Here is a 17531-nt window from a genome sequence, read left to right on the forward strand (position 1 = left end):
CGGAAGTATTAGGGAAAGTTGAGACAGGCAGAGAATGTCTGAGACAGGTTAAATTTGGGTTTCTCTGGATAAACGTTATTACCAGTGCAACAAGAGAAGTTACGTTAACATTATGAATGTGTGAAAGCAGACGAACAGCTAACATTAACCACAAAGAGTGGCTAGTACTGTACATTAGGTATGTAACGTTAACGTTTCGGTGAATGTTTTCAAGTGATTTTTCTTACGCTAACGTTAATGTGAATCAATCAGCGATCAACTTCCTTAGCAAGTAGCTTCTAATCGAATACCCTTTTCGGTGTAACCAGAGAATGTAGCCTATAATAAGGGCTCTGGTGTAACGAAAATGCTGCCCGATGTAGCATGTTGTTGTGCTACTTTGGATAAAACCGACTGCTAATGAAACATGATATAGATTTGGACTTCAATCACAAATCGTCGAAAGTAATTTAATTTCCTATCATCTGTCCTATCATCAAATGACTGGTCGCCTGAATCTCTTTGTCAGTGTAGATGCTATTGACCAAATCAACAACTGGATGTCTCGAAATTGTCTTCAGTTGAACAAAGAAAAAAAAATAATTAACGGTATATTTGGTAAAAAGGAAGAAAGACTTAGGGTTGCCACTTTCCTTGACACAAAAGGGCTTAAAGTACATCTTTTGTGAATTTTCAGCAGCCACATCAAAGCAATAACTAAACCAGCTAACCACCTCAAACACTGGTCTGATGTCAAAACATGATTTGGAAACAAACTCATTCATCTATTTATCTCCAGCAGGGTTGATTACTGCAATAGGCTTTTCACAGTTCTATCTAAAAAGACTATCAAACAGTTTCAGATGATGGGGTTCTCATGAAAACTAAAAAAAAAAAACTGACGACATTACTCCAATACTTCAGTCCCTACACTGGCTTTTAGTAATTCACAGAATTGACTGTGTTTATAAATCAATATATGGAACAGGACTGATTAAGCTTACCTATCAGACATGTTTCAGCAGTACACACCTTCCAGACCTCTCAGGTCTTAGGAGAAAAAATGCTTTTAGAACTAAACATGTGGCTCTTTTCCATCAGGCGGGGATCACACTGGAAATAACATAGCAGTAAGCGCAACACTCCGCTTGATCAACGTTACACTACAAATAGTGATATTTTACCAAGTGTTATAATCTTATTTTAAGATAAAAAATGTAGTTAGTATTGTTTTTAGTATAAAGATACTTACTTTGAGCTTTCTTGTAAGATTATTGGACTTAAAGGTGCTCTAAGCGATGCTGGGTAACGTCACTTCTGTTGACTTTCAAACAAAACAGAGAGCTAGCTTGCTACTTCCTCCCCCTCCCTCCAGTCCTGCTCCTGTGCAATTGAATCTCTCCTAAACGCGCATCTCGTCTGTGATTTGCTGGAACAGTTTATGTTTTTATGGGCTATGTTTTTTCCCAGGATGTTTTTGTTGCCGTTTTTGGAGCCTGGGCTGTTCACAGAGATCGTGTTTTTTTTACAGTGTATTCAGGACACAGACAGCCAGCGGTTGGTTAGGTAATGTTTGCAGTAAGTGACATAAAATGTTTTAGCCTAAAAAATGCGTAGCATCACTTAGAGCACCTTTAAAGTAAGTCAAAATGTTTTTCAATTAAGACATAAAAAACAAGTAAAACACAGTGGGAGGGATAAATGATTAATAAATGTACATTTACCAAAGTAAACTTACATGTAAAATGATTTTTTTGCATTTTTGTCATTATAATGTAGCAAGAGTAAATGTAAAGTTGTTTCTGAAATATTTGAATATGTACGGTACTCTGAATGTATAAAAATGTATTCCATATAACACTAAAATAAATTGCATAGGCATATAAATCCTAAATTAATTGGGTCATTCCACGCCAACTCAGCCACCCATGTACATGACACCTCTCAGATTTTGCTGAAAAGCGGTGAAAATATGCCGTGTGTTACCAAACAAAGGAATCTGACGTTTTAGGTCAATATCTCAAACGGTTTGCCCGTGGCGTCCATTTGAAAAATCCGTGTGGACAAGGTCATTTCTGAAAACTATGCGGTGTGGAAGCAAAACTTTTTGAAAATGGTAATAAATAATATTGTTTTCTAAACCTTTTGTTCTCGTATGGACAGCAAGCCCCAAAAATATGCCCCACACATTTCTTTTCCATCAATTATGATGTGACATTTCTTGACTTTTCACATATTGCAAGTGCCTCAAAGACAAGTGAATATGCAATGGAAAAAAATAAGCTCGGGCCCTAATACACTTTAATGAACAAGTACTAGAACCTATTATTATCTTCCTCCACTGTCTAGGCATACAGGCAAGCAGAATTATATTGGAGAACAACATCCCTGTACTTATATCTACCCAACCAGCAAATCAGAAATCAGATAACTGGCAAATAAAACAAATGTGACTGGCTGATCCAGATGTCTCAGATTAAGGTTGAGAAATTGGCACAAGATAAATTTGAGAGAGCACAGCCCACCTCTGCCCACTTCTAGGTCTGGCCATGATACTCACTTGTGACAGTAAACTTGTTGTTGTAGTACATGTAAGCTTTAACAAAAAAAAAACAGGGCCTCATCTGACTAATGTAACACAGCCTATAACTTTAACACAACACATACTGTATAAGTTGCTGTTGTGTTGAAGTTATGCAGCCTATTTTCCTGCAGACTGTTTTGAGACATTACTCTATTGTTGATTGAGGATGCTCACAGTTGCTGATAATAAGCTTTTTGCTTTGTATCCACAGACACACTATACAGACAAAACCTCTGGAACATGAAACCATTAAGAGATGCTCTGTTGGGAGCCTTTACTTTTTTTGCTTCTCCGCTCCCTCACGATGTCTGTGGCAGTAATGGACTCCCTCTCACCCCCAACTCTATCAAGATACTAGGACGTTTTCAGGTTCTGAAAACTATCTGCCATCCCAGGTTATGCCAGTATGTTGACATCTCTAGGGGAAAGCATGGTATGTGAAGCACTTGGAGTTGTATATGGTACACTTTTCAAAGTAAATTAATTGCTACATTTAGTTTTATTGAAGTGATTATTATTATTGCCATCAGTAATTCAATTAGCTTTAAAGTTGGACTAGCGAAATGTTATGTTTGTTTTATTTCTGAAACACACTCCAGATTCACTGGTGTTTGTCTGAACAACCAGTATCTTAAATTTTCTTCTGTGAAAATAGGATGACGATTTATATGTGGTTTGATTAGACTGTGGATATTATAGTAGGTGTTTTAATGGCAAAAATTTGCAACCAAATTAATTTTATCAAAATATTTCTCTCCTTTAAAGAACGCTTGGTGGTGGTGACTGAACATTATGAGAATAACTTGATGAACCTTTACAAGCAGTGTAAACCAATCTGGTAAGACAGTGTTTTAGTCTTATTACATTACTCTATTGTAAAGTATTATAATGAATCGTGAACAATTCTAGTATGGGTGGTTTGGTTTAATGTTGTTCACTCTAGTCATTGAACTAGTCAACTGAAGCTAATACCGGGTTTCTCTCCAGCCCAGATGAGCTCCTGCAGATAGCCTATGAGATCTTGGAGGGATTGGAATTCATGAACAGACATGGAATTGTTCATCGAGCCCTCTGTCCCCAAAATGTCCTTTTGGATTGTAAGGTAGACAGTTGCATTTGTAGTTTGTGTACATAGTTGAATTGCTTTCACACAATTTGTTGGACATTATTAAATATAGTTCCTACTGCATTTGAGCTAGTTTACAGTTTTTACAGGTATTGAAAAGGTTGTTATTGTACCGCTCTTAAGAATGCTGCAGAAAGTTCCATTAACATGAACGGGCCTTCCCAGTGTTTAGAGATCTGATAATAACATATATTATTACACGGCTCTTCATAATGCTGAAGAATGCTCCATTCACTTGAATGGGCCTTCCCAACGTTCGGTGGTCTGCTAATTCTCAATAACAGACCATTGTTAAGTATAACAGACCGCTGTCAAGGAAAATGGGTTTTGTGCTTCTATTTCACGTCTTTCATATCACTACGCAAAGACTGGAACTTCATTCAAAAGTGAAAGCGGACGGTTGATCAGCTGTGTTCTAAAGAATGTTTGATTCAAGTTCAGCGTGTGCTATTTGTTTCTCTGCGAAAGCCACGATGAAACATTAACAAATAGGCTATAGCCTAGGCTATGTAGGCTAAAGAGTCAAAGGTTTATTTGTTAACCTATGTTTTATTGTTTTAGGTTTCGGTTTGTTGTTTATTGTTTCGGTTTGGCAAGTAACCGTGTAATAAGCGGGATAATGTATAGAACGCCGGTCATTATTGGGAAAATAAGTCCCTTCAGGGCGGAACAAAACCCCTCTGCTGCGCGTCGGGGTCCGGTTCGCCCTGTCGGGACTTATTTTCCCAATAATGACCGGTGTTCTATACATTATCCCTTACATAACCACTGTAAACAGTTAATGATTACTGTCAATGGCAATGGTTTTTGTGCTTCTGATTCACGTCTTTCATATCATTCCATAAGCAGTTCATTCATTCTAGTGTAACTTCATTGAGAGTGAGTCAGCAAGTAATATGTTGATATGCAACATTTGAAACTTTAAAGGATAATTCCAGCCATTTTTTACATAGATCTCTGTTTTTCGAGGTCACCGAGTACTGTCGGTATGTAAAAAAAAGAAAAAGAGTTGTTGCAACCAACAGCTAGAGGAACCAGACAGCTACAGTGCTACACTCTGGGGGAATGATTATGATTATCTTTTATTAGTGTGGCAAACTAAACGAAGTGTGGCAAACTACGAAACGGTAAGATCCAAGTAGTTTCAAAAAAGAAACATTTAAAAAAAGAATTCAATAAATTCATATGACTCTTGTTTTCCACAGGGTAATGTGAAATTATCCAAATTCGGTTTTTATCACATGACAGATCATGGTGCAGACGTGGACTTCCCCATAGGGTAATTGTGCTTATCTCTAGAACAATGTGAGAAAAAAAACAAAAAAATACACATGAAGAGTTTGGTTTCAAAATGCCATATCCACCATTTTGATTAATTTACATAAATCATTTTTTGTTGTTCATTCATTGTTTTGCAAGTGATTTCAGTTGAACTGTAATTGGGTATTGTTATTTGATTTATCTTTACTCAAACAAAACAGCAATTTGATTGATATTACCTTAAATACACAATTAAATAGAGTAACATGACTTTTTAATGTTTTTAAAAATGGAGATAGCATTTGGGAACCAAACTCTTCATATATTAATTGTATATATTAGTTACATTAATGCTAAACTTTTTCCCTGGCAAGTAAACGGGTAGATTAACTCCTGAGTTTTTTTCATGAATGAGAATGAAGAAAAACTTGACTTTTTTCAGACACCCATCATATCTGGCCCCAGAAGTCATTGCCCAAGGCCTGATCCATCCAAACAGCTCTTTTCATGGTAACACCCATTGCATGTCAGGACCAAAGACAGATGTGTGGTCCTTGGGAATATTGCTCTTCGAGCTGTGTGTGGTAAGCTTCATGAAACCATCAATTAACTGGCTAGTTAGTAGAATCTAAACAACACAATTATTACATAATTATTCAAAAAGTTGCCCAAATGTCTTAAGGATGGTTTCACAGTTAACGACCTCTGCTTTTCTTGTACCATTTTAATTGTTTAATTAGCATGTGTGTTCTTTTTAGCATGATTCTCTCATCATGCCCAAATGTGCCTGTGCCAACAAACCCTCTAGCTACTGCCCAGTTAATCTTGATAAATATTTTGTTTGGTTAATTTTCTTAATTGCTGGTGAAAGATGTTCATATTTTTGTGGTGTGTTCTGGAAGGAAATGCCCATTTCACCTCTCAGTTTTGAATTATGTGTTCCATAGTGCTGTCATGCACCACTTGGAATTCCTTTATCAAACATTGGATTGTGGATGGCTGGTAGCAGCATTTTAACTTGCAGAACAGCGGCAAATTTATCAAAAATGCTTTTGATTTGCACGATGGGAGCTCTTCTTGACTAAGTAGCACAGCTTGACAATCTCCTTGTCATTTGTGTAGTGCTCACCAAAATCATAGAAATTATCATTACAAGAGACTTCTCCTAGCATCCAATATATCTTTTTTTGAGTTTTTTGGTTTTTTAACCTTTATTTTAAATCTCCTAGGCAGGTATTGACTTGGAACTATATTGGGGCGAAGCACAGGCGAAGCACTGCTTCTTGGGGGCAGAGATATCATGCAACACATCAGTACTACCACAGCCACAAAAAGTAACTAGGGATTATTTTTTTTGTTTGCTCACTTTTCACGACGTACTATCTGGCTACAAAGGATTCCATTCACTATGCTAAGCTAACCTAGCGGGGGCGCTACCGGACTACAATGCATGCACGGAGACAAAAATGTTTTTGCTCACTTATCTAACTCTAGGGGAGACGGTGAATAACCCAATTTTATAAAACGGTGGTGTGTTCCTTTAAAGTGACAGGCACTCAATTAGACCTACACCCCACCAATACAATATATAGCCTAATAACATTAAAGATAAGTGTAATAGTTAAGCTCACGGATGATATGTGGTTTCAGTTTATTGTAAACAATAATTTTCTGTGTTGTACCATTTCATTGTTTCATATCAATTTCTACCAATAATGGTGAAAATTAACACCATAGAAAAACATGAATAATCCTGTCTTTAATGTTACCAGTTCAAGTGCTGCGATAACCATGCTTTGTAAATGACATGCAACACAGAAATTACTGGGGTTTGGTATTCGGTTCAGAATTCGGACAAATCTTAAAGAAGGGATTCGGTATGATTCAGTAGGATTCAGTGCATCCCTACTGGTAATACATTAAGTTAGGGGAATTCAATATAAAAGTATTACTTACAATCAACGGCGTAGCCGTTACGTCATGTTGTGTGTAGGTTAATATTCCAGCTGTAAAATACCAACATACATGTAGGCATCATACGTCATTATTAGTGACCTCTTGCATTAGGCCATATATGATGAATTTCAGTTATCAATAGCATTTTATTAAATATGTTCTCAATTCAATTTCTATCTAGCCTATTCCATGTTCTCATTATCTACCTCCAAAATAAATGTTGAAAGAATGCACAAACTGAAAATAATCAGGATTAATTTATCAGGAGAGAAACTACAGCCTTTGAATTATCAGGAGAGAGACTACAGCCTTTGACAAGGGAAATGGTGATATAGTTTACAGAGCAGAGCTTCTAAAACCTCTAAAGAATGTGTTAGTGTGATTTTATACATTATTACTGTTGTGAAAATTATTCCCGCAAAATAACCGTGATAATCGTGAAATTAAGATTATTCTTCAGATTATAATCGTACCACCAAAATCTCTAATCATGACAACCCTAGTGTCAATTGGCTACTCTGTTCAGCCATAAGCAATGAATGTGCAGGAGCTTTTGACGCCAGTGCACTTAATGTAAATGTGTCACGTTCTGGTAGATTTGATCAGTAATTGGAGCATTTGGGGGGAATTGTTGGGGAGAATAACTAAAGTGCAAGAATGGGAGAAGAGGGCTCTTCGGTATTATTGTTTGTTTGTTCTTATGGAGAAAATATACCAAACAAAACTTGTAAAATGATTACTCTTTGTTTTTTTTTACCTTAAAATAACTTTAATGGCACGTAAACTCTTAATAGGGAGAACGGCACTTCTGCCCCACTCTGAGCAGGTCTTATTGCTTTTAAAACAGCCATAGGAAGTTTTGTTGTTGGAGCAGTGTTCGAATAGGATACAACACTGCTCCCCCTCCGAAATTTAAGAGCTGCTATGCTACAGGATTTTGGAGAGCTCTTTCTGTCTGTGCTGCTGTCGGCGCATTCCCTCTATATTGTATCGGAGTTATGTTCATATTTTGTTGCAAAAGATGCATATTTACTTTGTTTATTATTGTGCATCTCAACTGTAGGGGGACCCCAAGAGCAGATCTTATTTAGTGCTGCTTTAAAGCCTTAAAATTACATTTCCAAAATAATTTTGATACACATAAACTCATAATAGGGTGAATGGCCACACTCTGAGGGTGTCACATGGCTTGCAATAGGACTAAGCAAATTGCTTGTTTGGGTAGGAACCCTGAACCCCTCCCACCACTAGTAGGCTTGTAGGTGGAGTCAGCCAGCAAGTGATGTGCAGAGAGTAAGCCTACTAACAATGACAATAGATGTCTGATGGTGAAAAGTTGCTGATTCCTCCATTTGTGTTCGTAAACCAGGTAATTCAAGTAGTCTGCTGTTTAGCCTATGGGTTAGCTAGTGTTATGTCTACTGGCTTTGACAGCTAGCATGCTAGTTTCTATTCTGATTTGAGTGCTTGCAACGATGACTGCCAAACTACAAGTGTCTGATCGTGAATGTGTAATTTACTTCCATGGCAACAAGTTCTGAAGATATAATGTTACCAAGGGAATGCACACAATGTCACAGCATAAATCACCATGGTTATTATCACTGAGTGGAAAAAAGACAAATTAAGTGGCAGCATTCCATTTGAATCTCCTGCAAAAATTGAAATGGGAAAAAACTGCTATGCTGTTTAATAAGCATGGGTATGTACAAATAAATTCAACAGGAATTCTGAGATCTCTCCCTCTATGTCATATCCAAGTTATGTTTATAGCTAGTATTGCACTGTACAAGTATTGACACTGGTAACAGACAATTGTGCTTCTCTTAAGTGTTGCTTTAAAGCAATTTGAGTTTATTTTGTTAATTCTCTCTTTAAAGGGAAGGCGACTCTGGCAGAATATTGAAAAAAGTGAAAGCTTTAAATTTATACTCAACTTAGGTAAGTGGTTCTCTGTTAAACTTTGTCTGGAACATTGTTACAACAACAGAAAACATATCTCAATATTATCATCATTTATTTATATGGCATAGTTTATAGCTGAAGGTATGTATTAAAATCATTCTGAGCAGAACTTTTGATAAAAAGTTGGTAAACCTAAATCTAATTTAGTGAAAAAAATACAGATTTAGGACAACACTATTAAAATGTTTTTTCACTTCCAGGTTGTATGGATGATATAGTCACAGTTCTTGCAGAGGAGCATGGATGCTTAGAGATTATTAAGGTGAGCTCATGTGAAGTATGTGATGCATTCAAGCTGTAAATTTCAGGTTTCTTATCTCCTAATTTCCAATTTTCTTCCCAATCTCTTCCAGACGGTATCTGTTGCCTTTTGTGATATGTTAGGTCAGCTATTATTGATATGATGATATCATTGTAGCCTGGAAAATCCAGACCCTGATAATATAGAAAGATTAAGGGTCTGGCCACGAACAATGTAATGGCCCAACAAGCGGCAACAAGCATGCATTTAAAAATCTCACTGCACACAATTGGATAACACTAGACCATGTTTACTCTGAATGATTTCGGACTTCGACGCAATCGGATAACACTACGACCAATGTGTACTGTCCTCCAACGTTGCAGCGCTGTCTTCATCAGTTTAGGTTGTTCCCCGGAATGTTGGGGTAAAAGTAACGTTCATCATTGGTCATTGCCATTGTGCCATTGTGCTCTCGCGAACTCTGGATTTCCAGGGTAATATCATTGTGACTTTCTGTTATATCCTGCAACATGTTGTACAGTATTATGTTGAATAGGCTTGGTTGTTGCCACTGTGGGATGTGTCCAAATGGCACAAGAAATGTGACATCTTTTCCTCTGTATATGGATGTCTGTCATCTAATAAGATACTGGTTTTACAGGAGTTGCCTGAGAATTTGCTCTTATTACTCAGGAAATGCCTGACGTTTCTTCCTACTAAGAGGTAGGTTCAGAGTGCATGCTTATTCTTATATCTCTTTAATATGATTTGATTTTGCTTATAGAAGCTTCACAATGCTTTTATTGTGCGTCAGGGCCTAAATTTCAGTGTGGGATTGTGGGTATTGGGCATAATTTATTTAAGTCCTGCAACTCTAGCCATCATAATGCGAGAAATTCCCGCACACATTTTACGGCGTGAATGCGGGACGGTTGACTGGACGGACCAACTTCTGACTTCAATTGAACGTAGCCCCATGCAGAGACACACGCGCGTGTGCAGGACCACTTTGCGGGTACCTATCTCTCTCTCTCTCTCTCTCTCTCTCTCTCTCTCAGCAGGATTTGTTACCGCTGAAGTCAAATTATGCTAGGTGCTAAACAAAAGTTTAGCGATCAGGAACTGTCAGGAATTTTGTAAACACAGAAGCATAACATAGCCCAGAGTGGCCATGAGACGCGAGGGAACATGGATGTGTTCTCCATTTGAGGAACGTTATAATCGATTGCGGACGTGAACAGAGCTACAGACACGGAGCGCATAGTAGGCCTACTTTCACTTTAGAGTGCGCATTCATTGCGTGAAAGATGCTTTATAGCAAAACGACGATCAAACATGACCAAATTTATCATGACATTTGATTAGAAAATCGAAACCGAAATCATGTAAGTGAGGACTATGTGAAGTGTTGTTCTCATTGACGCCTGTAATAAGGAAAATGCTTAACATCGAGGACTTTGTTCTTAATCGATTTTGGTTTGTAAAATGTATGCCCCCCCCCCCCTCCCCCAACTGTATTAATCCCCCCTAAACTGTATTAATCTCCACTATGTGAAGCACTGAAGGGGGGAATCCCCCCCCCCCCCCCCCCCCCATTTTGGTGCCTGGTGGATTAAAAAGGTTATTTGATTAATATCCTGGAAATATTTTTTTCTGTAGGCCCACACCTGCCCAGCTCTTGGATGACCCTGTGTTTGAGCATGTCTCTGGCCTGACTGAGCCTTTCTATAAGTCGATCAGCCTCTTCTCATCCTTTCCTCGCTCTGCCCTCCTGGAACTCCCTGATGACATCCTTAATATGTGCAAAGGTTTTTTCTTCTTTAAATATACAGACTGTACCATAGGTCTGTCAGTTCCCAGGTCATTTAGACTGAGATCTTAAGTAAAAATATACAGAGACAGAAGTGACTTCCTGTTAAGCATTAGCATCAGTGATAGACCTTCCAGACCCTATTACCACCTTTGTAGGTAATACAATTTAGCTGTTTGGAAATCATTGTAATTGAGTCTCTCCTTGCTTGAGTCTTGATTGGCTCTACTTTCCTATCCTGTAAAACCCAAAAGACAAAGACATATTGAATTTGTACAGGCAGTTCTCAATTTGTGGGAAACTTGTTCTTACAAAGGGATATACAAAGAGCCTATTTTGTTAAGAATTTGACTGGTCCTAATAACAAACACACAATATTTTTTGATATGGATGAAAACTTTGCGTTGTGTTACATTTTGTGATCAATGGAATTAAATGGAAAGGAAAAATATAAATACAAATCTTTGACAAATATTTTGTTAGGTGACATTAAAGAAGAATCATAGCCCTTGTTGCAACTTATGGACAAATTTGTCTTAAAGACGAGAGGTGGAATCACATCTCGTTCATGACCCGGGGACTGCCTGTAATGGCTTGCATCATGCTGCTCTAAAACATAATTTTGTCTGATTCTTGTAGTACAGATTACTCTCAGGACCTCACATATTTTACATTAGCCCTCATGTGACTCTGTTTTAATCTGAAGATGAAGGGAATGACTACCTCACAGAGAGAGCCATAGATGAAGTGTATCACCTCTGGTGTCTGGCTGGTGGAGACCTGGAGAGGGAGCTGACAAACAAGGACATTATCCGGTCTAAACCGTCCATTTGCACTCTATCAAAGTAACCTCTATTGCATTTCCTATCCTTTTGTGATTGGTCTGTCATCAAACATCATGTCGTTGTGGATATTTCTAACATTACATGCATATGTCTTTTTTCAGATTCATTTTGGATGATGGACAGTCGTTTGGCCAGGGCAGAGACAGAAGTTTCCTCTTGGATGATACCACTGTGACTCTGTCACTGTGTCAGTTGAAAAATGTGAGTCATGTTTTTCAATTTGTTAAAATTTTCATGTAGACATATATAACGGTCAGATGGTATGATATGGTGTGATGGTCACATGAATGGAAAGATGTTTGCAGTTTTTTTGATTAGTAATGCAGTCCACCAATATATAAACCATGTAATGTAATACATCATGTATGTAATGTTATGCAATGTAATGTTTCATAAATTCATAAGAGTCCAGATATCTGCATGGTTGTGGACATTCACAGCATTTTAGGGGTGCATGCCGCAAAGCTGCTGGAACAGCATTTTGTACAGATTATAGTTCTAGTTTCTGGTGTAAAACTCCAAAAAGCAAACATGGTCAAGTCAGGCGTTACATAGAGCCCTAAATATGTAATATGTGACTGTAATCCGATATACTTTCATCAAATTCAGTCTTCTGTCAATGATGTACAGTGTGCAATCAGTTGGTTTATTGGATATGTTGATATTCTAGAGACTGAAGGATGTGGCTGGTGAAGCATACTACCCATTGCTGGAGGATGAGTATGGAAACGCTATATACTTAATTAAATTGGTATTAGGGTACGTTCAGACTAAGCGTCTTTTTCGCAGCTGCCGGCGTCCGTTTTACATTATAATCCTATGGAGTAGACCGTGTTTTCAAAACAGTTGTCGGCTTATTTAAAACGTGACCGCAACCGTCTTTTTCTGCAGGTCAGAAGTTGAGAAATATTCAATTAAATGCGGGAAAACGCCATACGTTATGCTGTATTTTTATTTTTTTTAAATTATATTTTTGGGCTTTTTATCCCGGGTTCGGGAATCGAACCTGGGTCGCCGGCGTACGGTGCAGGTGCCCCAGCCAGTTGCGCCACAGCTGGGGCCATGCTGTCTTTTTTTTTTACAGCTGACCAATCACAAGCGGATTACCGAGACTTGTGGTTTCCCATGACAACAAGATCACTTTGCCAATCGCAAAAAAAATCGCTTCCGACTGCATAACTTATTTTGTCAGAAAAAGACGCAGTTTGAACGTACCCTTAGAGGGGAGAAATCTACCATATTTTCCAGACCTCACATAGAAAGTTATATTTGTCAACTAATTTATTTATTATTCATTGGTTTGTTTTTTTTATTTTTTATTAGTTATCAGTGTGTATCAGCTTAGAGACATGCAAGAGGAACAAGTTGGAATCATTACAGTTAGTATAATAGTATGCCTAAATTCAGCAGTGTTTTCCATAGTCTGAAAAATATGGCAAAATTGTTTTAAGATTATGAAGGCCTTTTTTGTGAAACATCATGAAACTTAACATGACATCTGTTACATCCCTTATTATGTGTTATACCTCCTGCAAACTGTGTGTGTACATTGAAGTGCAGTGAAGGTTTCGAAAATCAAACTAATATATGTCCATTTATTTTCTTCTTTGTAGGCAATCTAACCTACCTCAGTCCAACAGCAACAATGAACTTTCTGCTACAGTCTCCCTGCCTCTCATTATCCGTGAGAGAGACACAGAGTACCAAATGATGCGTATTGTACTCTTTGATAGGCTTCTCAAGGTTTGCCATTGTACTGATACACCTAAATTGACAGGAAATACTGATTATAAACATTCACAGATTTTGTCTCAATGTAAAATGTGTTTTATTTTTTATTTCAGTTCAATCAAATCAATTTTTACTTATTTTTTTCTGCAATTCTAAGCATGTTGACTAATTGCATTTGTGATATCAGGCTTATCCATACAAAAAGAATCACGTGTGGAAGGAAGCTCGTGTTGACATACCCCCTCTCTTTAGAGGCTTGGTGTGGGCAGCTTTACTTGGTGTGGAGGTGAGCAAAGCGGGATGTTTGGTCATATATAGTATCTCAACATTTTCTCATAATCATTGGGACAAAGCAGTGAAGCTATGCAGGCACCCATTGTGTTTTCTGTTTTTTATGTAATTATGCCACAACCACATAATCACACCAGAGGTCCAGACATTGGCAAAATGCGATGAATTATCTTAAAATAGGCCTCCCATGTTAAAGGCATCCCATGCAAGTTTTTTACCTTCATATAACAGGTTCAGTCATTTTGATGGTAAACAAACTTGTTACAGGGAGAATCATGCACCTAGAATAGTCCTTCAACTCCAAAACAAATGCATATATAACGTTGTCCAGGGGAAGGGCTAAAGCTGTGAGAAGTTTTTACAACACCAAGGGTAAAATATAAATACTCTGCGACTCTAGGGGAAGCCCAGAACCTGAAACTGCATTGGATTTCTTTAATCGTGTAGGTCTGAAAAAAAGATTTGTGAGGGTGGGCAGGGGATGGTGCACTTGTAATTACATATTGAGCCCCTTCAGCAACACAAAAAGCGGTCGACGAGGCCAAGCTCTCGACACATGATGGCTTTAGTTCATGTATGAGAACTTTGCTCTTTGATTGACTGCTCTTTGCCCAGCATTTAAATTAAGGCCCTATGTTTTGTTTTTTAAGGGAGATATTCAAGCAAAATACAACAGCATTGATAAAGACACCCCTATACCAACGGATAGACAGGTAAAGAAGAAGCGTTGCTTGTTTGTTGATACAATGTGTCATTACATATGTCAGGTTAAAACGCATTTGGTATTATATGCAGTTATTACACGGCTCTTCACAATGCAAGTAAAACGCTCCATTGACTTGAATGAGATTTCTCAAAGTTCTAGCGGTCATTATTTTCGAGGAAAGGACCTGAAAAAAATAATGACCGCTGTCAATGGCAACGTAGTTTGTGCTTCTAATTCATGTCTTTCATATCACTACGCAAGGACTGGAACTTCATTCAAAAGTAAAAGCAGACGGTTGATCAGCTGTGTTCTAAAGAATGTTTGATTCAAGTTCAGCGTGTGTTGTTCCGAACTACAGTAGCCTATTTGTTTCTCAGCAAATGCCACAATGAAAGGTAACAAATAGGCTAGGCTAAAGTCATATCGTGGGGAGTTTATTATTTCTTTTTGGCAAGTAGCCATGTAATAAGCGGGGTAATGTATAGAACGCGGGTCATTATTGGGAAAATAAGTCCCTTCAGGGTGGAACAAGACCCCTCCGCTGCACATCGGGGTCCGGTTCGCCCTGTCGGGACTTATTTTCCCAATAATGACCAGCGTTCTATACATTATCCCTTCCAAAAATTCCAAAAATGCTATCAATCCATTACATTAGTTAGTGAAATTGTGCAAAATACGACTTTAACCCAGATGGAAAGTTGATCTGAACCATCTCTTACTGTATATATTGGACCACATATTTTCCCAAATTAGTAATCTTTTACATGGACTACAAGCCTACAGTTGTATTCTATTTTACACACAAAGCTCTAAGGGGGTGTTAAAGAGCCCTGTCAGGTGTGTACGTGGAAAATATTATGGACAATAAATGTACAGTTAAATTCATAAGTAACCTGGCTTAATGTTTCCCTACTTCTTTCCTCGCTTCAGAACTGAGTGATGGCAATATTCACTTTTGTACACAGTCTTGAATCTGAGTTTACATTCTCGATTTCCAGCCTTCTTTTATCACTAAGCTTAAATTACTTCTCTGCCTTTACCAAAGTCTTTGTTGCTGTTGTGAAATTAGCCTTCCAGTCTTGGTTGTAAATGTAAGCATTTCCATGGTTCCATAGAATTTCATAAAATTCCTCTGGCATGAGATAGAGCAACAGATTTGCACAATCCTACCAAATCCACAATTTACTATTACAATCTTATACACATAGGAAACACATATTCAGCACTGTGTTGCTGAAATACTTTCTTTATTAAGGCATACGGCTTGGAGAGAACATATTCTGTTCTGTTCATGTTCTTGTTCTGTCTGAAGCAGGAGTCACTAAAAAGGTGCAGCCTCTGAGCACAGCAATTGACATCATTTGACTATCGATGGAAACAATGGTCCAGAGCAGAGTGATCATGTTACTATCCTTTTTTATTCTCTAGTTTCATCCAGAGACGTCATCCTTGGTTTGCATACTGTCCTGTCCTACAATCAAGATTCAAGATTCGCTTTATTTGTCATTTTTTATATACCCAGAAGAAACTAAATATAATTTCTCAGTTTCAGGCAGTGCGTTTAAAAAGACCGTAATAAATAGGTACTTAAAAACTAACGAATTCACGGACACAGGCGCAGCATGCAACGTGGGCTTGTTATGTGTTTGAAATCAGGTGCCACTGCTACATATATATTTCATAATGACTGCAAACACAAATAAACCAGCTTGATTTGTGGATCTGCAGTGCATTTTCACAGGCCTACGCTCACAGGAATGGTTCTCTGTTGAATCTACCAAATGTGTAGGATAAGTGGCATAACACTTTTGAGCATTTTAACTTTTTTATTACTCGTCTAATGCATATTGGACGTTAATTGTGATAAACACTCGTGGCATCTACTAGGCTACAACTAACGACAACTTGTGACGGCCATTCATTTACGATTTGTTGTAAAATATTGAAATTGTCTGAAGTTGACAGGCTAGTTTTTAACTGTATGTTTTTCTTGCTTCCAATATATATAATATTATGCATGTTCCTTTCTGTTGAGATCATTCCTGAACGGTTTTGTTCAGAGCTGAAAATGCAACTGTATTTGACGGAGGACAGATGTAGGCTGCTAGTGACAAAATATTAGCTTTCAGTGTGGCATGATCTCTTTGTAAATTATGAGATACAGCTTCAATCAGAGGAGTTGCAGCTTTATTTAGTGACCAACAATTCACTAACTCTACCTCAGTCGCCACCCCATCTAACTTCTATTAGTTTTCGTGATTTTGGTCACTATAATCGTCATGTTCAATTTTCATACCGTTAAATCTACCTACACCTCTAGTTCAGGCTACAGGTGAACAGATTGAAACAGATCAAAACGCTGCGGCTAGAACTTAAACAACAACTAAGAGAAGAGAGCATGTTATTCCAGTTCTCAGGTTGCACTTGTCGTTCCTGAAAGCTGAATATGGAACTTTGTATGGTATATTGGAACCACACTCTGCATATCAATTATGATGAAATGATTGGGGATTTCATTTGGTTAATGCACTTGTCTGTGTGTTTGTGCCTAAAAGATCGAGGTGGATATCCCCCGCTGTCATCAGTATGATGAACTCTTGTCCTCCCCACAAGGCCATATGAAGTTTCGAAGGGTTCTGAAGGCCTGGGTAGTATCACACCCTGATCTGGTCTACTGGCAGGGTGTGTGTTTTCAAATTTCGTTAAATATTGATTATGTATGAGCAGTAAAAGGCAGTCATTTACAAATTGTGTTGGTCGTATCTTGAGATCACTATGTAGCAGTAAACTCTATAGGTTTTTGCTATTCATTTGGTAACACATAGTATCCATAAAGCATTATACATTTATAAAGACTCATAATACTTAACATAAGGTTTCATTCACCTTCATGACTGCACTCATAAAGTGGTACAATGATGTGTAAGCCCTGACAACTTGAGTTATCACAATGCATTACATATGTCAATCATTACAAATGTATCCACGATGCCTAGTAAATACTGGACTCATAGAAAGTGTTACCATCACTTTA

At 37.8% G+C, this 17531-nt stretch overlaps 1 protein-coding gene across 1 annotated transcript in view; it reads left to right on the forward strand.

Moving 5' to 3' along the window:
• The first annotated feature begins 18 nt into the window (after positions 1–18).
• tbck (TBC1 domain containing kinase) overlaps positions 19–17531 on the forward strand; it is a 31898-nt gene continuing 14385 nt past the window's right edge. The window contains exons 1-17 of the mRNA XM_076264879.1: positions 19–178; positions 2775–2996; positions 3329–3401; positions 3551–3665; positions 4895–4968; positions 5392–5533; positions 8786–8846; positions 9071–9132; positions 9776–9837; positions 10774–10922; positions 11631–11769; positions 11871–11970; positions 12440–12489; positions 13383–13512; positions 13688–13786; positions 14442–14504; positions 17053–17179. Of these exons, the coding sequence (XP_076120994.1) occupies positions 2804–2996; positions 3329–3401; positions 3551–3665; positions 4895–4968; positions 5392–5533; positions 8786–8846; positions 9071–9132; positions 9776–9837; positions 10774–10922; positions 11631–11769; positions 11871–11970; positions 12440–12489; positions 13383–13512; positions 13688–13786; positions 14442–14504; positions 17053–17179 (1639 nt within the window). The 5' untranslated portion in view covers positions 19–178; positions 2775–2803. The remainder of the gene's footprint in view (positions 179–2774; positions 2997–3328; positions 3402–3550; positions 3666–4894; positions 4969–5391; positions 5534–8785; positions 8847–9070; positions 9133–9775; positions 9838–10773; positions 10923–11630; positions 11770–11870; positions 11971–12439; positions 12490–13382; positions 13513–13687; positions 13787–14441; positions 14505–17052; positions 17180–17531) is intronic.

This window comes from Alosa pseudoharengus, unplaced genomic scaffold (assembly GCF_046254945.1).
Source record: "Alosa pseudoharengus isolate Yale_2024_CS ecotype anadromous, Long Island Sound unplaced genomic scaffold, YU_APseudo_1.1 YU_APseudo_1.1_scf_4, whole genome shotgun sequence".
In the NCBI taxonomy this organism is placed as follows: domain Eukaryota; kingdom Metazoa; phylum Chordata; class Actinopteri; order Clupeiformes; family Clupeidae; genus Alosa; species Alosa pseudoharengus.